Here is a 25,290-nt window from a genome sequence, read left to right as displayed (position 1 = left end):
TCTGCTTTTTATCAGTACACTTGGCTTCAAGAACAAAGCAAAGTAAGAATGTTACACTCTTTCTTATTAAATTCATCACCTTCATTACCCAAATCATGTCTTCCTCTTGTGAAATTAATACAGAAATTGCCTTATAGGAAAGTGAAGTTATAAGAGTTATAAAACAGTTAACTTGAATCTTCATAAATTATAGAATAGTTTGGGTTGGACAGGACCTTAAGGATCATCTAGTTCCAACCCTGCTCCCATGAGGGGTTCCAACTCCTCTTCCACTCAACCAAGTTGCTCAAAGCCCTATTCCAGTCTTTAAATATTTCCAGGGATGGAGCAAATCCTGCTTTCTCAGTGCCTGGCTGTGCAATCTTACTGTAACTGTATCACAATCACATATGCCTCAGTGGTATTTAGGTCATCTTTTGAAAGTAGTCACTTAAAAAAATGGTTACTTCATTTTCATTTGAGCAGAAGGTAGTAAGCAGAAGGAACCCTTCAGGCCCTAAATATTTTCCATCTCCCTTTTGCAACCTACTCTTAAATAGGATTAAGAAGAGGGAAGAAAAACATATTAATGGTTTAATCTCCTAGAAGAAATTGCCTAGACAATAAATACCTTACAGACAGACTGAACTTAAAAACATCGTAATAATTGAAAAAGAAGCAAAGCAGTCATTTGAAATCCCCAAGTCACCAAATATATATTTTTACTTACTTCTGCACAGGCTCCAGTACGTGAAATCAGACGATTGCTGACATAATCAATCATCCAATCTCCAGATCTTAAATTATCACAAAACGGGTGGCCCAAATCATTCTTTGGTCTAATGTCTGCCATTACTGACATTAACCCTGCAGATACAAACCCAACTCAGTATTAGAGGACACATGATTACCCAGAGGAAAAGCTACAGTGCAACAGATATAATAACTGGCTTTAACTAGAATACTTTTCTTGATCTGCAGTGAGTTAGGATACAACTCACAGTTTCCTGAGAGTATATCCCAGACAGTCACAAAACACACTGTGAAATAAGTAGCATGATGGAATTCATATGTCTGATAAATTAACAATGCTCCTCAGTTACCTGGTAATGCATATGGTTTAATAAATATTACTTCTCTCATTAGCTTCACATTATATGCGTTTTCCTTTTATTTTATTTATTTTTTTTTTAATGACAGAGCACTGGTGTTAAAACATATACTGAAAATTAATTTTGCAACCCCCACAGTACTAGAAAAATAAGTTCTTGTTTAATTATGTTGTGATGATTTGATTTCTTGGGGTATAACATCAATTAGCACGGTCAAGCAGAAACAACTTACTGTTTTTTATCCAAGCAGTAGCACTAACCATTAAACAGTACTAAGGTATGATCTAGATTGAGCTGCTCTATTTTACCCTTTCCATGACAGGAAAATGTAATGCTGAAACTATTACCTTGGAGGCCTGCATACTTCAACGGTGACCAGTTTGGTATATTGTAACAGCCTCCACCATCTTCTTGTTCTTCTGCCTCACACCTATACAGTACTTGATTTAGGTCAGCCAAACTTAGTTTAGATGCAATTCTGAAATAAAGATGAAAAAATACAAACCCAAAAGCATCATTTGCATGGAAATACAGAGAGAATTTTACAAATAATTCTAGTTGCAGACTTGCATTAAAGCAATTAAATATATAAAACTCCCTCACCACTTAACCTTGAAAATTAAGAGCCTGAATTTTCAGATATTCTGAGTAGTGCTGCTCAGTTGTTTCTGAGTCTATTTAGAAACACCATATTAAGAGGTTAAGCACAAACACTGTAACAATCACACTCCAACACTGACAAGCACTCCATGTTAGGAAGTCTACTTTAAGCAGCAGTTATACAGAACATGAACAAAAGAGCCTGGGAACCTTTTAAGTATTAACCCTTTTTGGTCTTATGCATGTAAAAGGAGTATCTAAGAATTTTTATAACAATCTGACGATCCATATTTATCCATAGAAAAAACAACAACAACAAATCCTTCTTTTAAATGTACAGACCTTTGCTCTTACTATATCTTTCTCAGTTCTACTTCAGAAACCTTAAGAATACTTACGAAGAAAATAATGTTTTTAATATGGGTGCTGAATGATCATCAGGAAGACTTCCAGATTTAAAATGAGGACTAAACTGGATCAGATGACTACGGAGTACACCAACAGCCTCTTGTGCCTTTGGATCAAGACTAACTCTGAAATATGAATGCATAATTTATAGGAATGTAGCACTTAAAGTAACTCTTCCTAAGTCTCAAAACAAAGAATCCTATCATTCTATTTTAACTAACACATCTATTTGGCAATTACCATAACGTACCTGAATACTATTACACTTCCTGGTGTTAAATTTTCAAATTCTATTTCTTGAACAAATTCATTTGGCCCTTTTATGGCAGTTCCAGCTTGCTTTATAATTTTACTGTCTTTAATCTTAGAAGAGAAAACATATTTGCAACTGAAATTCAATATATTTACTAATATAAAAAATCACAAATGACAACGTATTACATCAGAACATGGGTGAATAAGGCTAATTACCTGAATGTGCTCTCTGAGTTCCACTGTGAAGTTAGGCAATCCATTTATAAAATGTTCATCTTTTTTGTAAGGATTAGTATTTCTCTCAATGGTTCTAGCCTCAAGTACTACTTCTTCAATTTTCCCTAAGAAAAGTTAAATTATGTTGTAGCTGTTAATATAGATTCTTTTGCAAACATGAAGCAAATCCTAAAACTAAAGAAATAACTATGTAAAATGTAACTCTGGTTTGTACAACTGAAGAATAACAAGGTGACAAAACATGTGAGTGCTATAAATCATATGAGCATTGATTACACATTCATCATCTGGGTTGTATTTAAAACTGCAATTTTGTTCTTCTATAATAAATTAACCATTAAATCAATCACCATTTACAGCCTGCTTTTTACTGGTCAGCTCTAGTTAGTTTATTTCTAGTTAGTTTCCTTATTATCTTTTAGGAGACTTTGTATCAGATTAGTTTCTAAACTGCAGATAGTGTATTTTCAGAGTGTAAAAACTTTTATTAATATTCAAATAATTTCCTCTGTTCTCTAAATAATCTACAAACTAAGGTGTATAAGTCCTGTAGACACTTGTGCATGGTCTTTGCATACAAATGTGACTGACTTAAACACACACACACATATAGACCTGGATAACACACAAAAAGCCAGTATGGAAAGCTACTCTTCAGAAGTATGAGATTTGGGCTTTTTTTTTTTTTTTTTTTTTAAATCAGTGTAACACTTTACAAATCGCAATTTCCTCCCCTTGCCCTGTAAAACTAATCACCTTTTTCTCACTTCTGTAAAACTAATCACCTGTTAACTAGTTCTTACCATTTCACAAACACACGCGCATGGCAAACTTACAGCAGAAAGTGTACTCAGTAAGTATGCCTTTGAAAACCCTAAGCAAGTTTCTTACTGTTTAACCACTTTTAGAGCATACATTTTAGTACATACATAAGAAATGTTACATACTGAAAATTCTCATATTGATTTCACACACTCAACGTTGGAAAATATAGAATTGGAATGACTTGATTTTTTTTTTTTGTATAATTGTCATCCCTTGAAAAGAGATCTGATTACCTGGGATACACATTTCAGGCACTTCTTTACTGTAGAAGGAAGTCTTTGGATCCCTGAAAGCAGTTCTACTTACAGCCACAACAGACTGGTGTGTGTTAGGGCAATGTCTTGTCACTGCCACTATATCTTCATCAACTTGATCTACATACACCTAGAAAAGGCATACCATTACAAAACTGTGCTCACTCAGAAAATAAATATAGAAAAGTCCCAATGTTACCCTCATATCTTGCCTGGTTAAAGCCTTTAGCTCCCAGCTCCTGATGCAGCCTGTTTATGGCCAGCCTTCCTGCTAGAATTCCTGTTTGGAAATTAACTTCACCAGAAGTCAGGTGTGCTGCTGGATTCCATGTTGCATAAAATCTCTCTTCAGATACTACAGATATCTGTAAATATATTAATATTTCAGCAAATATCAGCCACTCTGCAGGTTCAACTATACAATGAAATTGGATGATCTTAAGTAATGCTAGCTAGTAAACTGCCTGGTAATCAATAAAATCAAAACAAAACACCAAACCCACCATCAAATACAACACCACCACCACAAAACCAAACAAAATAATTATCCTCCCTCCTCCCCAAATATTAAAAAAGATATCATAGGGCAAGAATCAAGTAATTTTGGAATTAAACTATAAGCACAGACCTGGTGTGGTACAAGTTCATCATAACCTTTGGTGCTACCTGTAGCACAGCATGCCATGGAAACAATCATTGCACTGGGAAGAGCGTCATACGCAGATCGGTGCTAGGTTAAAAAATAAATAGGTAGAAAATGAATTAAATCCATAATTCATCCCTCCCAATTCACCATACGTAGGATACACTCAGTTTAACAGAGGAAACAATTGCTATCATAATTTTCTTAATCATAATTTTCGTGATTACAATAGATTTACTGAAAAAAATTGCTACAAATACAGTACAAAAGCAATTTAAGAGTACCCCTCAAAAACCCACTCCAGTTCACGCTGCTGTCTTTCTCATCCTCTCCTGTAAATGGGATCTTAGGAGAATGGATGAAGAATAAGAGACAGAACTGCTTACAGCAGCTGGAATGAAAAAGTCAAAAAAGCTCATTAAATAGCTTTGTATACCTTTTCCCTTAAAGGACAAAACCTTGGAATTCAGTGGAACTTGTTATAAAATGTTTTTCATTCGATAAAAACTTGATCTGAAACAACGTTTTTCCTACATATCACCCAGAAAAAAAAAAAAAAAAAGCATCCAGTCTGCATCAAGCCCTCCCAAGGTTCAGAAACATCAATTTAGAAAAGGTTAAACAAACTGGTTTCCAGTTTAAATGCTCACCTGGATGGGACACTCATTATCATGTGTAATATCCATGAACAGTGCATGAGCAATAGCTGGCATCAGGGGTCTCAAACGTGGCTGAACAAAAGAGCCAACAGGTTCACCTCCAAAACGATAAACTAACCTTCCCTCCTCATGGCTATTATAAGCTGTCATTGCCTCTAAAGAAGAAAGTGTTTGCATAAGAATAACCATCATATATTACAGCATGCACAGAGATGTTAATGCAGCATTTTACATTTGTTATTTTGGTGTGTTCAATCATAAAAAAAAAATCAAAGTAAAACTTTATTCTCCAATGTAGATACCCAACTTTGAAATATTCTGTCTGCTATAATATGTGAAGGTAGGGAAGGGAGAAAAAAAAAAAACAACACAAAAATATGAAATGGCTTCCCCAGTGGGCTTAAGAAATTCATGCAACAATAATCACACACAATGCAGCACTTGCATAGCAGAGCTGTGCTACAGCTTCTTCTTCTCTTGCTAGAACACAAGTGAAACCTTCTGTAAATTAATGTAGGATGTTTTTTCTTGATTTACAGCTAGTACTGTATTTTTTGCTGAGTATCAGAAAGCCACAATACAACAACTGCGCTTCTTATCACGTTGGGTACGAAATCAAAAGTGCATAATCCAGAAGCAAACATTTCTTTGGAAAAAGTACATCCTCTATAATCTCTGGTTGGAAAGACACCACATATATAGCAAGCCTACCTCTTATTAAGGAGGTAATGCCCAGCCTATTCACAAAGATATTGTCCAGCTCCTCATTTCCTGTGAACAGTTCAGCCACTACAAACAAATCTGCTCGCAATTTTCTAGCTGTGTCCAGCATGTACTGCAAAAAGCACAGCCAAAAAAGCCACAGAAAAGGGAAAGGTAGACACAAAAGTGGATAAGTTTCAAAGCTAAGCAGGGATTGACAATAGGAAAATGCCATGCAGCAAGGACAAATAGAAAGCCAAAATTAAGGAATTAAAAAAAAAAAAAAAAAAAAAAAAAAGAGTTGAGTTACAGAGGACGACACAAACATAAGCAAAAATCAAGAATTAGGATACAAGATAGAAATTAAATACAACACAAAGAAAAGATAATTGCATAAGCAAAGAACGTAAATACGTAAGGAAAAAAAAGCATACCAATGTTAGTGTCACATCAAAAACTCTGAACCATACATGACAATCCTTTATAACTTTCAACTGCTTATTGTACCTCTAATCAGGCTGGTAATTCCCAGGCGGTTGACAAAAACATTGTCAATGTACTCACTGCCCGTGAAGAGTTCAGCTATCACATAAAGATTAGGTCTGACTGATCTGGCTGTTGCTAGCATCTCCTATAGATCATAATACATATTTAATGGAAGTCATCTATTGTCAGCTACATATACGCAATCATTGATGTGAATCTTAACCAAACATAAACGAGTTCTTAACACATGCAGTTCATAAAAAATATTACTAACAGGTAGCATTCATAAAATTATGTTTTTATTTTATAGAACTATTCAGATAACCTACAGATCTCTATAAAAATCTTCTGAATATTGTAAGCTAATTATAACTTTGTTTTTAAACAAAAATTTGACTCAAAATGCAAGAACAAAAGGTTGGATAAGAGACATATCTGTTAAAATAAGAAACTATTGCAGGACTTTGGTTAAAGCCTTCAGGGTTACCATTCAAAAAATAGTAACAAGTGAAAGAATGGCAGAATTTTTGAAAACGGCTGCATTTAGGAGTCACTTATAGCTTTGGTGTGGATGCATAAACTGATTTAAGAGAGCTCTTCACAGATGTAGGGAAGCTCTGTACCCAAGCTAGGACTTAGCACAGCTCAAATCTATATAAAGATATTTTACTAATTAAGTACAATTTCTGGATGTAGTCAGTTGCGAACTTGCTGGGAAACAATAAGTGATAAATGTTAGCAATAATCCTGTCTGACTGAACTCTCTGTAAGTGTTCTTTACCAACTTTTAAATTCTGGAATGTAAAACACTTTCTGTTTATTTCATCAACAGCAAAACATACAGGAAAGTATCAGTGTTTGTTTGCCATCCAGGTCTTGGAAATTACCAAGTCTAGAGCTGATATACTAGATACTGGCAGTGATTGCACTTCAGTCCATAGATACACAACAGAAAATTTACCCATGCCCATCAGCATCTACAAGATCTCAGCTGAAATGGAGAATGGAGACATACAACAGCTATACCATTTTGCTAACTATTCAAAGTAGCTGAAACCATACCTAAACCTAAACATTGCCAGTCAAGAGACTTTATCAAGAAAATTCAGTCACTCTGCCATGCCAATTCTACAGATTCTGTAGAAGCAGTGCAGAACTTTTGTCACAGTCAGAAGCTGCTTTATCGTAAATGTGTTTATTTTTGCGTACCTCAGCTACATGAATAGGTGTTGAGTGACAGTTGTCAAGACGAACGCCATGGAAATATTTGGCAGTGATTTCAGTGTATTTTTTCATATGTGCCCAGAGGTATGGGCAGTCTTCAGGTTTGTTCCCATAACGCAGTTTCACACTGTCTCCCCAGCAAATAAGCTCCCTTCTCAAGTAAACATTTGAACCTGTAAGGGGAAAAAAATCACTCTAAGAGCTATAGGACAGAATGTGAACCAAAAAGAAGATGTGGCAATTCGTTTTCTACTTCTTAAGAGTAGGAGAATGCTATGATGATGAGTAAAAATTCTAATAACAGTATCAACTCAAAATCTTTATATAGAATAGAAAAAAATAGAATAATATTTTTATAGAATAGAAAAATAGATCAGTTTGGTCTCTGTGGAGAAAGACAGTTTTGTCCTCAACTGGAATACTATCTAATCTCATTCCGCCCTCCCCCTCAAAAAAACCTTTTTTTTTTTTTTTTTTTTAATTTTTAAGTACTAAGAGAAATTGGAAAAAAAGAATTAAACCCCAGAGAGCAACTCTAATATTTGACTATTGCTTTGAAAACTGTCTACACACTCCTTCTGCACTGAAAAGAATCCAACAAAAAATTGGATTGGATAAGTAATCTTTATTTAAGTTCAAATATACATGTATTTGAGGGTTTTGAAGAAAGCATACACTCTCATTCCCAAAAGAAGAGATTATCTGTGAGCTAATTCAAAAATTAATTATATAACTTTTCCTTTAGATAATAAATCCCAGAAATTTTACAATAGCATATCAATGCAATTTTCAACATGTTTCTACCTACTCAGTTCTGCTGACAGAGACTTCACTATGGTGCAGCTCCACATGTAGCTGAAGCGACCTACTTCTTCAATGCTGACGCTGAGAGGAGAGCAGAGAGAGCCCTCTCTGCTGTCTCTTTCCCTGTCCCATCTCAACATCATCTCAGGTGCCCACCTTTCAACTGCCTGACATACACACACTGGACTTTTCAAGAAGCCAGGTTTTGCTCACTAATGCAGCAAAATGCCATTAATCTTTTTATCGTACTAGTTTTCTGATGCCTTATGAAAATGCCAACAAGTAGTGGTGTTGGAACAGTGCAAGATAAGCAACAATGACAGAAGTAGGGGAGGTCTCCCTTTCACTGACAGAAAGCTGATAATTTCCCTCTCATATCTTGTGACGCTGTATCTCAAATTCCAGTTTTTACAATTGACCTTCTGTGTGCTGAATAGGAAATAAAAGCACTATGAAGTGAGTATCTGCCTGCTATTCTGCTTTTTTAACTTCATAGGAAACTTCAACTTCATATGGGAAAATTAGACTAAATAAAATATTTGCTTCAGCTATAATATCAAAACATTTACAAAATGATTCAAAATTCTTTTACAAACCTGGTTCTGCAAAGTTTCTAAGAGGATCATCGCCCATAACCCATCCATTATGGGCCATGAAATAGCAAGCTTTATCTGGGTGATGTATCATAGCTTCTTCTTCCTCCACAGTCATGTCTTTGAATGGATAAGTAAAATACCTGTGGAATTAACAAATAATTCAAAAAAGATACATAAACCGAAATTCATTGTCTTTGAAATTAAAATATCTGCTATGAACTGGCTTGTAGACAAAAGATTCAAAAAGTCAGACTATAAATGATGGTGAGTTTTCTATTTTGTATCATGTTTTGGAGGAGAAAGGACAGGTGCTGCCACTACCTTGGTGTCAGCTGGTAGTGTAAGACTATAGCCTCAACCCTTCAGATACATTAATGGCATCAAGTATATCAGACTTTCCTAGTTCCACTCCTGCTCCATCTACAAGAGCAATTTGCACTATGTAAGGATTCATTGTGCTCAGAGTATTATTTCAAGCTGTCTTAAGTCACATTCATTTAATAAAGAGTTATTATTGTGGCTTTAAAAAATAGTCATCTCATTGATAAAGTGGCATTTATCTATGGGAAAGAAAATACAGCTGCACTTATGTTTATTTTTAATTAACTTTGAACTCACTTTCCCTGGATAGACGAATAGTTTTCAAAAACAACAAAAAACAATACCTGGTAACTAAAGGATATTTTCTACTAATAGGACCCAGTTTAGGACCATGACCAGACAGTCGTTCATAAACCACAGTCCCCGCAAGACAGTTGACTGCCTAGAAGTAATTAAATTATGCATTATTAGAATGCCTGAATATATTTGCAATTTAAAGCAATTCAACATTAAAAAACAGAAAGTGTAAGACCTGCTCTTGATGGTGATGAATCTGTCTGTGTTGCTCAGCATTCAGCTCCTCAATCCTCTTGCGAAACCAGTTGCAACACTCTTCTATTGCACCTGGTCCATTGCTTAGCAAGAAGATGCAAAGAAGAGAACAATTTAAATAATTTAGCTTTAAAACACATAATTAAAATAAATTTAAAAAAAGATTTTTCCTATCTTTGAAAAAAAAAAAAAAAGATATTTATTTGGTTTTGTAAATTTAACTTCACTTGCAATTTTAACTTCTGCTTAATCATACAATACCTGTGCGGTATGAATGTTGCCAATGCTATATTCATATCTACAGTACAGCCAAATCGTCTATATTCAGGGTCCTGAACTATCTGAAGATGTTGATTTGGATCAGATTTAGTGCTCATTTTGCCTGAGGACAAAATAGAAAACTATTCACAAAGTGAAAACAGAAAATACATTTAAAAGACAAACAACTTTTACATTTTGAGAACAAGTAAGATATGGGTAGACAAAAGGTTACAGAGGGGTACAAAGGAAAAAAATATTAAAGATCTGACAGAGCTGGCTCCTCAAAAACATCTGTGCTCAGTTACAATATTGAATCCTGGCAAAAACAAAAAAAGAATCTTTGTTATTTACTTCCCAGACTATGAAGCACAGTCTTTAAATGCTTTACCATTGCTCAGAACATTCTTGCATGCACCTATCAGCATGGTAGATTTTTCATACCTCTCCAAAAATTGGATTATTTTTATTTTCCAGCTCTTTTTTTTTTTTTTTTTTTTTTTTAAAGTTTGCCTATAAGGTTTATTGAATTATAGATAAAGAATCCACCTGTTCCAGCAACACACACTTTCTTTACCTTGAGTTAGAAGGGTTCTAAATTGTTCCACAGCTTTATTAACATCCACTTGGAAAAATTCCCACAGTTTAATTTTTGGATATATCTCTTCCCAAATTATTTTACGGACACACTGTAAAAATAAAAATTATGTTAGTTAACATTCATGATTAATATAAACACACAAAAAAGCTAAATGCTTTGTTCAGAAAAAAAATAAATAGTGAAATGAGGGATTATTTCAATAAATATATCTGCAAAGTATATATTCTGTGCATTTCCACAATCTTAGAACTGTTCAAGGTTTATTCAGCTATTTACAATGTTCATTTACTTACATTCAGGTGGTGATCATTTTCAATCAACGGAGGGACCCCTTTATCAATACACTTTCCATCAGCCACCATACAGGTCAAGTGCCACAGAGCTCTATCTAAGACCCAAGCTGGCTTCAGGTGAGGGGAATTTACAAGGTTATAGCCACATTCTGGATGCATCCTGAGCCACTCACTGTTAGTAGCTTATTCAAGAAAGGCATGGAAAAAAAAATAAAGAAAAAAGTACACAAGCTGAATACTTAGTTGTTTTACACAAAAATCTTAACACCAAGAAGCTAAGGTACTATGTCATGAATCACACATTTCATTTTAAATGAAAATGGGTGTGATATTCTAATACAGACAATAATGTGCATACAACGGTATGAGTAAATACATATAATGCAATGAGAACTTTAACTACTGAAACCTTTTTTTGTTGTTGTTATTTTTCCAGAATTAATTTCTTTCCATTTTTCAGAACTGTCCCAAACACACAATTTAACTGAAAATAATTTCCATACATTCTTTTGAATGTAAGAATTGAAATACTTCACATACAAAAAAAAGCATAAAAAGAAAACTGCTGCTTAGGTTTTACAAGTGTTTTTTTAGAAATTGTTCTTCACAGAATACATCTTAACATTTACAAAAACAGAGAAAAATGAAGTAACATCTAACAGAAGAGAAAAAATATAACAAGTTATTATACTGAAAACAGTAAAATAGTAAATAAAATGCCCGAAATTAGAGCAGAACAGCTAAAAAAACAAGTCTGCTTAGTTCAATGTTCAAACTAAAAAATGAAAGGTAAAGAAACTAGTGTAATCTCTCACTCTATAGTATGAATAGCTCTTCTAAACACCCTCCTGCATATCTAAAGTCCATTATGACTATGGCAAAATTCCATGTTTATAAGGTCAAACCATTTGTGGAAGTTAAGAACTTCATGGTTTAAATGTCATAAACAACTATAAAGCACTTTACTTATTTTAAAGTTGCATATAGCAATAATAAACTCAGGCTGTTAAAGGCCATTCTAGGCCAACCAGATTGCTTTCCTTTCTCTCTCTCTCTCTCTTTATTTAAATGTATTCTTGCAGCAAGAACCATGATTTACTACCCATATCCCTTCTGAAGGGAATAGCAGCCCCAAAAGTGAACATGCACCAAGTTACCAGGCAGGGTTTGCAAGTCTATCTGTGATACTCCTACTGACATGCCAAAAGTACATCTATGTTTAAGTTTAATGCATATTAGAAACTAACAGAGATGTTAACATCAAAAACTGATTCCCACCATTCTCTACTATACAAGCTTTCCCTGCTCCTTTCCAGTGTGTAAAAAAAACAAAACCAACAAAAACAATCAAGAAAAACCAACACTTCATCTTAACCACCTCACATTTAAATTGAGCTGTCTGACTTTATGGCAGGAATGGTGGGGAAGCATCACCATTTCATACAGTGGTCTCAGCTAGAAAGAAGAAACTCTAATGATAATGACTGCTGTAAGCTGAGGGCTCATGAGCTGTAAGTGCTACCAGCATTAGCGGATTTAGTGTGAGACAACACAGTGCTTTAGGTTTTTAATGCAGATATACTGTGGAATTAATAACCATGAGCCAGTATCCATAATCCACTCAAAATAACTGACTATGTATTTCACATCTTTTACATTCAAATGAGTCTGTGAAATATATATTACAATTAAATCATCCCAATATGCAGGAATTAACTGGTTTTAAATTAGAAGTTTCTGTTCAATGAAAATGCGAAACACAGTCCAATTTCCATCTTATCATGCTATACAAAAAAAAAAAGGAAAAACATTTAATAAGTTTTCTTATTATTAAAGCCCATAAAATATCTACCTGCACATGCAACACCATGGCTTTAGCAGACATTTATCATTTATATGCATTTCTGCTTATGCTAAGTTTGGTATTTAACAAAGTTTGTAGCCAGTTACAAATCAAGAGTTCTGATAATGAACAACCCCAACGGAAAAAAAATCCAGCAGTCTTATTGCAAGCTTATAAGTTTGAAAGCAGATAAACCCATCAAATACATCTTGATTAATGATTTAAGTCAGAATAATGATCACTTGAAGATACTCATAAACATCCTTTCACCATGGTATAACTTAAATAGTTTACTCATTCATCCCTTGAAAATTAATTTGAGCTCTTGATATAACCAAATAAAATCCTTCTGCAAACATAGCCAAATATCAATGTGACTTTTTTCCTTATATTCCTGAGTATAATAATTAGACATAGGTATTTCTGTCCGTAAATACATTTTCCTTGGAAGCATGCAAATATATACTGTAAAAAGGTGATGGGATCTCAAGAACATATGATAAAAGAGATGGACTTTTAGTTGGGAAAGTGCAAGAACTGTTTATCTGCTGGGAATGTCAAAAAGCCAGCTTCCCTGAGACATATGGTCAAAAACTACACTTAGGAGAGTAACATTTTAACAAACAGAAAGGGCAAACAAATGGGCCCATATTACTTTGCAGATTGATTGGATAGGAATGTTTGACAACAGTAAACACCAAAGAAAAAAGCAAATAACTCTTGTAACTCATAGTAACTCTATGTAACCATTTTTGTTAGTGATGGTTTTGTTTTTTAAACCTCAGAGAACTGTGACATGAACATACACAGCCATTTGTTGTTTTCTCTGCCATATGTATACTAATTATTGTCATCTTCAGGATTACAGAATAATCAAAATAATCTCATTATCTAAATATTCATAAGCTTATAAATAATGAAGTGTTATCATTTAAACTTCCTCAGTCATACTGAAAAAAGCCCACTGTCCCTCTGTACAGAACGCACACCTCTAGCTATGAACTGCAATTAGATGAAAAACCTTCAGTGCTTTGGCATATCTATGCTTAAAAAACAACACAAAAACAGAACAACCCCCCCCCACCACCACTTCCCACCAACACACACAGAGCTGTAACATTTCCTCCATTGCTTAATCCTAGCCTCTTGTCCCTATCCTGGTTGTTATCTGCATGTTAGAACCGAATTGATGCAGCAATAAAAACGACCCTGTTTAACAAGAAAGTAGTCAGTTTATGTTCACCACATAAATTAATTATGCAGATTCCATTCATTTATGTGGGCGCTGCACACCACAGATCTTAAAAATAAGCATGATATTATGAAAAATACAGATACATATACAGTTTATTAATTCATCTCTGTGAAGGGCTCTATTCACTCAAGTTACAATACAAAATTATTTTACATCTGTTATGGAGAAGTATCTGTTGCAATTGTGAAGAACTCTCCTAGACTTGAGAAACTCAAAACCAGAAAAACTAAGCTGCTTAAAAACACTACTTAAAGATGTGTTAGAGGGGGAAAAGTTAAAGGAGATGATGAAATATGGGACCGATTTGATTGTTCACACAGAAATCATACCGGTATGATTGTAGACCACATCTGTGATGCAAAGCATATTCCATTCATTCTTCATTTTTTCCACAAGAGCTCCTATATCACTCCAAGTGCATTTTTTATTATGGCTTGAAAATTCAGGATTTACTTCTAACTGATCAGCCAGGGAATAACATGATCTAGACAGTCCAAGCTTCTGCAGTGGTGTAAAATGAATCATGTTGTAACCTGTGTAATAAGAAATAATTTATTTAATAAGAAAATAGAATTTCAGTCAAAGCAGTTGATTGACAGAAGCATAAATTACAGGTATACCACATATCTAAACCTAGTGTCAGGAATATCCATTGTAAATTCAGCTTAATCTTCCCCTTAAAATTCTGCATAATATAAGTTTTAAAAATCATCCTGTCATTTCTACAAACTCCGGTATTTATCTGAAATCAAAACAACAAAAGTAATTTCCTATTATCAGGAAATTCTGAATTTTTGCACTTCTGCAATTATCTAAATCATTTCACTGACTTAATCTGTTAATTAAATTTAATCTAGTGGAAAATACTTTATTTACAAACTAAAGGACAAATTAACTGTTTATACTGAAGCTCTTCAGTGCAACTTTGTTTTCTCATCTCAAGATTTAAAAAAGCAAGCATATATCCTTTAATATGTATATTGTCATTACCTGTTTCTTTTGCCACTTTGAGCCTATCTTCCCATTCATGAAATGGTCCCAGACACTTAGCAAGGAATGTCTGGAGTGTAACGCAATCCAAAGGTAACACATGGTTATCAGCTCCAACACGCAAAATAGGATCCACAACTATGTAACCTCCACCACTTTTCTCATTTCTAGGAGAAATTGATTTACATTTACATTGATTTACACAGTAGATGCACATTGTACTAGTCAGTTACAGAAGCAGAATCCAACAAGCAGAGCAATTTCAAATATACAGTACCTTAACAGGCTGGTTAGGGGGCTTGGGGGAAGAAAGGACTGCAGGGAACCTAACAGGAAACACTGAACAGATACTCATCTACTAGGCACCATCTCTCTACTGCACTTAATGCCACTTGCTTACAAGAATACAATTAGGTTACAGAGCTTTAAACTCCACAAAAGCGATACCTTTGTTACCCTGGTTCCTCCTTTAAGAATACAGATGGTAACAAAGAAAACACAAGTGCCCACAAAGGCCTCTATTTGGAGCGCTATCCTGAGAAAGAGACCTGAGCTAAAAAGAGACCTAAGCCTGAGGGAATTTAGCCAGCAGCTCCTATCTTTCAGGAGCTCAGAATACTAGGCCATTACAGTCAATCTCTTGTGTTGAAACAAAAGAGGAAGTATGTGAAATAAAGAATGACAGAACCTCTGTGCCGGAAAGATACATCTTTCAAGAAACACCATCCCAGGTCAATGAAGAGAAAACATCTTACTTGAATATTTAGAACACTGATGATTTTGAAATCTTGTAAAAATGTCTTGCCTTTCCAACTTACACAGAAAATTGATCACTGTTCTGTATATTCTTCAAATGACTTTGCAGAAAGTCTTAGCCACAAAAGCTGTTGTCTTTCACTAGCAGATTCAGATAGATTCTATTTTTGCATTTGAAAAATGCGGGGGAAAATTATGTTTTTCTTCTTAAAACTGATTTCTTCAGTTTAAAAACATAAACTAAGGGAGCAGACTGCATTTGGCTGTAAGTATAGTGCTTCACTTACCCAAGACTGAAATAGTATTGATATGATCCAGAAATCTGGAGATCTAATTTGCAATATTTGTCAGAGTCATCTTCTTTTCCTGTGGGATTGTGCCATGATAACGTCCTGAACTTGTGGCGATCAAATAATTCTCCAGAAGCTGGATAATTAGTGCACACAGTAACATGCTTGCCTTGAAGAGTTGGGCCCAATCGGAACTGTAGTTCAAACCCTCAAGGAAAAAAAAGAAACACAAAAACACAGGCATCTCATCAGGAGTACTAGATATTTCTACTCTGTAATAAAAAGTTATAATCTGGTATTATGTTAAGAAGAAAATATACCAACGTATCTGCCAAAACCTTTTGCCAAATAGTCATATTTTCTCCCTATTTTCTATTTTCCAAATGTTTTTCCTTGCACACTTCACATAAAGTCTTTTTCCCTTTACTTATATGGTACCTTTCCAATTTGTTCTGCTTCGTTATATAAACAGTCTAGGAAACAAAATACAGCAGAAGATCACAGTCATTAGACTACACATATTTTTATGCAGATTTTTATATGTAGTACTGTTTAAAAAAAAATCTAAAAGGTAAATCTTAAATTTACCGAGTCTATATATTAAGCTGATCCATGAAAATAGGAAAAAAAAAAAAAAAAAAGAGGAACAAACTTGAAAACAAAATATTTCAAATTCATTCAAATCTGTTCTCCATTTAAAGTTCACTTAATCCTAAATTCCTTATGCTTTCAAGTGCAAAATGATGTATACTTGTGTGTAATCTACAGGGTACAGACTGTTAAACTGAGAGCTCAGCAAGTCAGAGAGCTTTGTATACGTGCTGCAGCTCACACACATCAGAAGGAGCAGTACTCAGACTAAAGATAGCCATGACAGAGAGAATACAATTACGTTAAAAACACTAGGACCTAAAATTATTCTGTAGTTTGCTAAACTGGATATGAAGAAATCAGTGTTGTACAGAGGTTTCAGAATATGTTTTCACTTGCAGGTATGAGAGCCTCCATCACGTACCTGGCTAATTACAGAGCCCCTTAGACTGAAAGAGGTCTAAGTGCTTGCACAATGGCTTTTACTATGTTACATACCAGTCATGCAGCTGACTAGCTACTAGCCCTAACAGTCTACAAAATTAGAATTTTAAGTAAAAGAAACCCAAATATTTGTATAGAGACAAAATTATCAATACACCCCTAATTAATTATAGAGTATAAAAAAAACTTGAACAGTGGCAAGTTCTAGCATCTTCAATTGGAGGAAAAAAAAAACACAACCACAAACAAACAAACAACATAACACTCATACTTACTCATGAAATAGAATCCCAGCAACTCTGATCTGATATTGATCAGGTCTCAATGTCTGAGTACGAAAGTCTCACCAAGCTTACAGCTTCTCTTATTAACATAATCACAATTACCCCAAAAACTTTACATACAATAGTGGTTTTAGCATCTGAATATCTGCCAGGTAAAACAAAGCTCATTTGATTAAAAAAATATATATATCCTTACATTAAAAAGTCATTTCAGGAAGGTTAACTACACTCTCAACAGTAATGTCCTGACATTTTATTACAGTGATTACTAAAATTAGAGCACAGGGATATATGCCATCGATATCTTATTTCCTGTAACAGTTATACTGATATCAAGAATGCTGCGCTCAAAATTAGCTATGCCCTCCCAGAGACTGCCATCAGCAGAGACATTTTGAACGTCTGGTAGCCACGCATTTCTGTCCAACTCCTTCCAACAAAATTTACAGAACTGGGAGGAAGGGTTAATAATGGAGGTTAGGGTCAACTCTGCACTTATTCACTAATGGCATTTTTTTTAGATTACATTGTTAGAAAAATTTGAAATCAATTTACTTGAAGAGAATTCTTATTCTCATGAACCTAAATCTTGCTCCTCTACTAAACCACTTTGACATTAGGTTCCTGGATCAACTCCATAAAGTAATAGAAAACAAACAAAAAAAAAAAAGATTTATGAGCAGTAAATATTGCTGCATTGTTAAAAATGATTTCTAAGCAGAGTGGCTTTAATTTCAGTCTGAATTTAATGGCCAGCACAATAGCGGTCTGGCTCTGTTTTTTTGTTTTTGTTTTTTGGCAAACAGACTCAAGAACACTTTCAACGAGAAACAGCATCAAGTTCTTATTACTATGCAGGCAGAACACCAACATAGCGCCGCGATAAGGAATCTGACAGGCACGAGAAGAAGATTTAGGAGGAGCTGGGGGATCCTGCATTCTGAAATGTCACCTCAGACTTTCCAAGAAGTTAGTGTCACCGTTATATTTCAAAGCTATTTTATTAAAGATGGGGTGTGTTGCATAACATGTTGCAGATTAGTACTTCAGAGTTTGACTTAAGAGGACTTTTTCAGGTCAGTACAGCCCGGTCACACAGAGAGAAGCTCTGTCCCGTAAATAATGCCTCACACGAAGACTGCCGGCTCCCAGCCGCTGTTTTCTCGAGGTTTGCGAACCAGGCTGCACCTCAGAGCTCCGCAGTGGAAGCAACCGAGCAACCGTAGCAGAAACTGTTTCATATTAAAAGAATGGGAAAAACAAACCCAAACCGACAGCCCTCTCCCCCCCCCCCCCCAGCCGCGACCACGGGCCTCTCCCTCTCGCCGCTGCCGAGCTGCCCTCAGCCGGCCGCGCCCCACCTTGCTCCAGCCTGAAGAGGGTCTTGTCCAGCTTCTCCATCTCGTTGAGGTGCAGCAGCCGCGTCTCCCTACCGCTCGCCATGGCTGCTGCCGGCTGCCTGCCGCTCCTCCGGCGGCTGGGGGCTGGCCCTGCCGGGGGGAACACACACACACACACACACACACACGAAGCCAACCCGTCAGCGGCGGCCCGGGGAGCAGGCGGCCGCTCGGGAGCGCCTCACGCCGCCGGTGCCGCTTACATCTTCCGCAGCCCCGGGGCGAGCGGGGATGGGGCGAAAGGGGAGGAGGAGCAGGGCGGCAGGGAGCCCTCAGCCCTCCCCCGGCCGGCGGCAGCAGCTCCGCGGCGCAGCTCCCGGCCCCGAGCCGCCCCCGGGAGGGGCGCGCCTGACACCTGTCACCCCGCCGCCCTGTCACTGTCACTCTGTCACCGTCACCCTGTCACTGTCACCCCGCCGCCCTCCCCGCTCGCCCGCTGCCGCCGGGCCCCGTGGCCGCCATACTCACGGGCGGGACCGCGGCGGCGGCTGCCGGGGCTGAGAGGAACCGGGGCGGGAGCGGCCCCGGGCGGGCAGGCGGCACTCGCACGCTCGCCAACAACAGCGACAGACCCCGCAGAGCCCCTCCCGGTCCTGCCGTTTTCTCGCTGTTTTACAAATAAACTTCACCGGCTCGGGCGGCGCCGGCCGAGCTCCCGCGAGAGCCAAGGGCCCGCCCCGGGGGCGCGGCCAGGCCTGGCCCGTGCGAGCGGGTCCCTGAGGGACGGCTCCGTCCCCGGCGCTGTTGGGCTGCGGCCGGGCTGAGCCCCCCGCGAAATGGCGGTGCCCGCGCAGGGTCTGCCCGCCCGCAACCCCCGGCTTTCTGCCCTGTAGCTGAGGTGTGAGGTGCTGGTTTTAAAAAAGAGCGCCCTTCTTGCCCTTCTTCCTCTGAAGGACACTGCCCCTGCCATGGCTGCGCGCTGCAGTACCCGCAGCACCTGCAGCCGTTTGCTGCTCCCACAGTAAAGGTCAGGCTTGCAGCCTCGGAAGGTCAATCTATTTCTGTGGCCTAGAACTCCATAAGAAACGATTTTGCTTCTCAATTTACAGTCACTGTGTTATGCTGTTTATCGTTCTCTCCCAAGGTAGTGTATTTGTGGAGCTATGAGAAGACCACAAAGCAATTTAGACTTAACCATTTACCTCCAGTCATCCCATGCACCCTATAGCTGTGTCTTGCGGCAACGCATTCATCCAGTTAAGATGCATTTAGGGACAGCTGAAGGGCTTTGATGTTTATGGAAACACTTCCAACCATTTCAAACTCAGTTTGTTATCCTTTGGTAGGTAAATCCCTCCCACCCTCACTCCTCCCACAGAAAATTCTAAAGCATCTTTTTTTCCTCATTACAGCTAACACTTTTGTTATTGAAAAAGGTTTTCACAGTGTAAGTGAAAACATCAAGTTTTATGCCCCAGGCGTTCCCTAGACAGGCTGAGGGAAAATTCAGAAAAGCTCCCCCTGCATGTTCTCCCAGCCCTGTTAGGAGCCCTGTGTGAGTGGATGATCCAGGCTGGATTGTTTCACGTGGATATTTCCATGGTGCCCGATGGGATTCTCCCTTCTTTGTTCTTCCCAGCCTCCTTATTCCTTACCCGGCTTGCTAAACCTGCATGCTTCATACACAGGACAGGCTTGTGCTCAACAGAAGCTCAGCTCTGTCAGTACACTACCTGTTTTGGTAGTGTACTTCTCTGAATTGGAAGTGTCCTAGCAAGGAAATAAAATAAGTTCCAACAGGTACGGGAATCACAGGAACAAAGTCAACAGTAAATGAAAGAGATCTGGACTGTATATTTGCTATGGTCCTCAGCCGGCTTCAGTATCCAGAAATGACTTTGCAGTTGTGCTGCCACAGAGCCTTACACCAGTGCCTTTGCCTCCAGGCTAGCTAGTGGCCTGGTGCATGCTGAAAACAGAGAAGGATTTAGAAGTCTTGTAGCTGCTTAAGCAGTGAACAGTTCTAAGACAGGAAGAAAAAATAATACCCATGTAACTGAGTCCTTGGATAGTTACCCTAAAGTATGTGCTTGTGAAAAACATTTTAAACTAGAAGGGTATTTGTGAATGTAATTTCACCAGTGCTACTAAATTTCCAAATGTAGCTTCTGTTTTCCCTACTTGAATTTCCATTGGGAGCAGGGAAACACCTTGCTAGGTCAGCACTGACATGTCTCTGCTAGCATATCCATTCAGCTTTTGAAATGTATCCAAGTTTATGTTAAAGAATTGTTAAATTTCACATGACAAAAATCAGTAGGAAACCAAACCAACATAGAGCCTCCTGATTCCCAACCCTAAAGCAGTTATTTTGACCAATGTTTATCACAGTAGCTAGAACAGACATCAACAATCTAAATTAAAGACTTGATGTGCTATAGAGCAAAGATGTTCATTAAGTATTATTAAGTCACTTAATAATTAGAACAGTATAATTTCATTAACTTTCAATTCAATATGATAAAAAAGAACTATTACAAAGTTACTGAATGAATATACCAGATCCCTTGATGAAGGGGAAAGCAGAACAGACTGCCCTAATCCTTTCTCCATCCATATCACCTGATATGCTTCACATCTCTCAAAGCTTTTGTGCCTGTGTTAATTCAGCAGTGGTAAATTAAACCAGTTTTCTGCATATGGGAGTTGCACCACCAAAAGATCAATGTGCAACTGCTACCATTTAGCATTGCAAACATTACATAGGGCACAATTAACAGCAGTCACGAATAGTATTTGTTACACTGGCATCTAAATGGTGAATTTCACAGTGCTGTTTCATCGTCAGTTTGCAGTTTCTTTGTGTGTGATGTGATACACCACAGCAGGAAAAGATCAATAGTAGCTTCAAAATAAGAGTGGATCAATGCCATTGATCAGGAAATAATTTTCCATCTTTTTCAAACATATTCATACCAGAATATTTTAGTTCTTTTATATGTGTTCAGTTTTGGGCCCCTCGCTACAAGAAGGACATCGAGGTGCTTGAGCGGGTCCAGAGAAGGGCGACGAAGCTGGTGAGGGGCCTGGAGAACAAGTCCTACAAGGAGCGGCTGAGGGAGCTGGGCTTGTTCAGCCTGGAGAAGAGGAGGCTCAGGGGCGACCTTATCGCTCTCTACAGGTACCTCAAAGGAGGCTGTAGCGAGGTGGGGATTGGTCTGTTCTCCCACGTGCCTGGTGACAGGATGAGGGGGAATGGACTTAAGTTGCGCCAGGGGAGTTTTAGGTTAGATGTTAGGAAGAACTTCTTTACCGAAAGGGTTGTTAGGCATTGGAACAGGCTGCCCAGGGAAGTGGTGGAGTCACCATCCCTGGAAGTCTTTAAAAGAAGTTTAGATGTAGAGCTTAGGGATATGGTTTAGTGGGGACTGTTAGCGTTAGGTCAGAGGTTGGACTTGATGATCTTGAGGTCTCTTCCAACCTGGAAGTTCTGTGATTCTGTGATATACATCTTCCTGGTACTCCCTCCCTTCCTGCTTTCTGTTTTGCACCCCAGTATTACAGAATACTTATCCTAGCAGTGGCCTCAATATGCTTTGGGTGGCCTATTTGCTAGATGTGAGATCATACCTAAGTCATATTGCTCATGGTTACTTTAAGGATTGACTGCAAAGCGTAGCAAAGTAGAGTATTTGCATGACAGTATTTTTTTTTTCTTTTTAAATACCAGAATAGCTTCCAATAACAATAGTAAAGGCAAATTAGCACAGAGAGAACTTAACTTTAGGCTAAAATTATAAGCAGATTCTTTTGGCCTGCATGCAGGAGATATTTGACTTTATACGATTTAAAATGATAACACAGTTTTTCTCAATGCCCCACACCTCTGACCTGTAAATCCCTGAATTACAGGTCATGAATTACATATGATGATTCAAACAACAGGAAGTTTCAAAGGTGTTGAATCTTCTGGCTGGCTGTTGTCTTCTAATGGGGAGATCTTCAGAAATGCAAACCTGATTTTGAAAGAAAGCTCCGTTTCTTTAAAAGTTTCTCTGCAATTTGGTTAGATTGCAGCCTTTTCTGTGAGTTGGATCTTTGCCACACAGTGGCTGAAAACAGTGTTGTTCTCAAACACGTTACATGCCCAGCTGGAATTTACATGTGGCCTTGGACTTTAGAATCTAGAAAGTGTTGAGAGAAAGTGTTGGCCAGAACATTCAACTGATCACCTCCAGACCATTTTATCTCTTTCTTTGTTTAAATCCCTTCTAAATAACTAAACAGATTGCAATAGCCTGATACGCAGGGAAAAACAGTAGGGTGAAAAAAAATATAGTTTTATAAGTAAGAATTCATATGAGATGAAGGGGCTAAGGCACTAGCCTCTGCAGTTTGTTCTTACTGAACATGCAAATGCCCTTTACTGTAGTCATTTGGCAGTATTGGTTTGACCTTTCAGAGATGAACTTGGTGTCATCGTGAATTTTTGGACTGCTGGAATATTTCTTGTCTTGTTTTTAATCCTAGCTTTGCCACTCTTCTACTCATTGGCTTCAAACAAACCATGGTTACTGCTTCATGGTCTCTGTAAAATTACACTGCTAATACATACACATATATTAAATACGTTAATTATGTTAATATATGTTAAATACATATATATTTAAATAGAAAATCACGAAATTCAATGCATATATCATATGCATATTAAAGAAGTTCAACTATAATTTTATTATTAATATAGTTTTTTTCACAGACTTTAAGATATATTTTACTGTGCTTTTGATAAGACCTTTGCATAAATTTGATATTAATGGTCCTATGAGAATGGGGTGACCAGACTAATTTTTTTTTACATGTAGGACATATTAGACCTGCTTACTGAATCACTACCAGCATTTTTATTTTACTGTAAATCGTTCCAATTAACACTAGTGAGATATGGTGAGATCTAAGACTTCAGCAATCCTGTTCCTAAAGTAACTGGTAATAATGCTTTGTCAAGAGGAAGATGAGGTGGAACTGAGATTGGGTAGCAAAGAAACTTGTCAGTGTGTGGAAGAGCATTATACTAGGTTTCAATTCACCTGGTAGTTCCATGTAATCCAGTTTTAAGTGCCTTAAACTGAAGCACTTGTTGGTTAGTGCTTTTGCTAGCAAGCTCGCTGTGCCCTGTGAAATGGGATAATAGGATCTCAGGTACAGTGAAATTAATAATTAAAACAACAAACAAAACAAAGAACAATACCACAGAAATGATGAAAACATAGAAATCTCAATTAGATTAATATTTTAGTACTTTTATCAGAAAACTTCAATAGTTTGCTTCATATAATGTTATGGCCCACACATCATGAAATGGGTAAAATGATTTTACTACAGCCCTTTATTATGATGTGCTTTGAATTAAGCAGGGACTTTGGGTAAAGTGGCAGGTTGCTATTGCATCATAACACCTGCACAGACCTGGCTCAAATTGATATTGGCAACCTCAATTAATTCATTTCAGATAAGCGAGGGAATACTTTTGTGTTTAAATTCTCTTTAAGCCAAAGCAGATGTTCATTTTGGTAGAAAGTATCTAACAAGTGTACTTCAGCTGTTGATGAATTAGAACAGACACAAAAACAAAGTACGTTTCTGTGTAGCCGGAGTAGAAAACCTTATTTTACTTAGTGGCTAATGCCACCAGGTGGCTATTTAGTGTAATTGACTAAAAGCAGTAAATTTCGCTTTTACTTCTGGGTAAACAAATATTTTTGTTAAATACATTTCCCAGTGTTATTTGTTACATTTGTGAAACATTTTAAAATGAGTGAAAATAGGAAATCCTGATTACCAGATGGAAAGAAAGACCAAAGGAAAAAAGACACAAAAAGAGTATTTATTGAGGCCAAAGGTAAAAATCAGTTGATAAGTTTTAAATAGTGTCAGAGCTCAAGGAAAAAGAATTAATTAAGTATGGAGAAAAATATTTCATCCTACATTGTGACTTTTACCATCATTTATTTCCTTTTAAATGGTCAGGATTGTTTCCATGACTCGAGATTCCCTTCTCACTGGGGGAAAAAAAAAAAAAAAAAAAAAAAAAAAGGAAAAAAAGCAAAGCATGTGAAAATTGCACAGTAGGAAAAATTCTTCCTAAGATAATGTTATTGTCATTATTTCCCTAATACTTACTTAACTAAGCTAGTAAAGCTGAAAAACTTGAAAGTCTCTTGATTTGAACTCAAGTGCTGTCTTGCAGTGGTAATTTCACCAGTGACGTAGAGAAACCATTTGCCTAGTGCACATATATGGCACTTGAGCAAGAGCTGACCTTACAGAATTCCCCAGTTTTGCTGTATCGTTTGCTTACTAGCCAGGAGGAAATTTGATTACAAGGAACCACATAACAACATGGGGCCTGTTCAGACCTAGCTGCAATGGCTTATTGTTTCCCATATTCCCTTGGGCTTGAAAAAATAGCACAGCTATCAGTACACGCCAATATTGGACTGAAAGCTATTTAATTTCCAAAATTATATGTTTTACTTGTTTGCTCAGTTCTTAAGCAACACAAATTCCCCCTGAAATACTCGTCATGCAGTCTGCTTTGTAAAATTGCTGTTGTTCTCAAAATTATAAGCTTTCAGCTACTTCCTTATGGCCTTGCCAGAAACCATGTGAAAAAAAGCCATCAGCT

At 37.2% G+C, this 25,290-nt stretch overlaps 1 protein-coding gene across 4 annotated transcripts in view; it reads right to left on the bottom strand.

Annotated features, from left to right (window-relative positions):
* The window catches only part of AGL (amylo-alpha-1,6-glucosidase and 4-alpha-glucanotransferase), a 34,030-nt gene extending 14,725 nt beyond the window's left edge, over positions 1-19,305 (bottom strand). Inside the window, exons 1-22 of one of the 4 annotated variants that reach the window (XM_084526962.1) lie at positions 19,131-19,305; positions 18,624-18,752; positions 15,941-16,151; positions 14,898-15,064; positions 14,237-14,440; positions 10,810-10,991; positions 10,493-10,604; positions 9,919-10,039; positions 9,638-9,740; positions 9,450-9,547; positions 8,785-8,924; positions 7,370-7,557; positions 6,182-6,305; positions 4,964-5,127; positions 4,299-4,400; positions 3,883-4,035; positions 3,650-3,800; positions 2,571-2,695; positions 2,350-2,462; positions 2,090-2,224; positions 1,439-1,569; positions 710-846 (exon numbers count right to left, since the gene is read on the bottom strand). In XM_084526962.1, coding sequence (XP_084383088.1) covers positions 710-846; positions 1,439-1,569; positions 2,090-2,224; positions 2,350-2,462; positions 2,571-2,695; positions 3,650-3,800; positions 3,883-4,035; positions 4,299-4,400; positions 4,964-5,127; positions 6,182-6,305; positions 7,370-7,557; positions 8,785-8,924; positions 9,450-9,547; positions 9,638-9,740; positions 9,919-10,039; positions 10,493-10,604; positions 10,810-10,991; positions 14,237-14,440; positions 14,898-15,064; positions 15,941-16,151; positions 18,624-18,705 — 2,943 coding nt within the window. In that variant the 5' untranslated portion in view covers positions 18,706-18,752; positions 19,131-19,305. The other 3 variants (XM_084526960.1, XM_084526961.1, XM_084526963.1) reach the window with 3 other exon arrangements.
* Positions 19,306-25,290: the final 5,985 nt, after the last annotated feature.

The sequence above is a fragment of the Aythya ferina genome, assembly GCF_964211825.1.
Source record: "Aythya ferina genome assembly, chromosome: 8".
NCBI lineage: Eukaryota > Metazoa > Chordata > Aves > Anseriformes > Anatidae > Aythya > Aythya ferina.
Note: the sequence above shows the minus strand (reverse complement) of the source record. Positions and strands in the feature narration are given on the sequence as shown.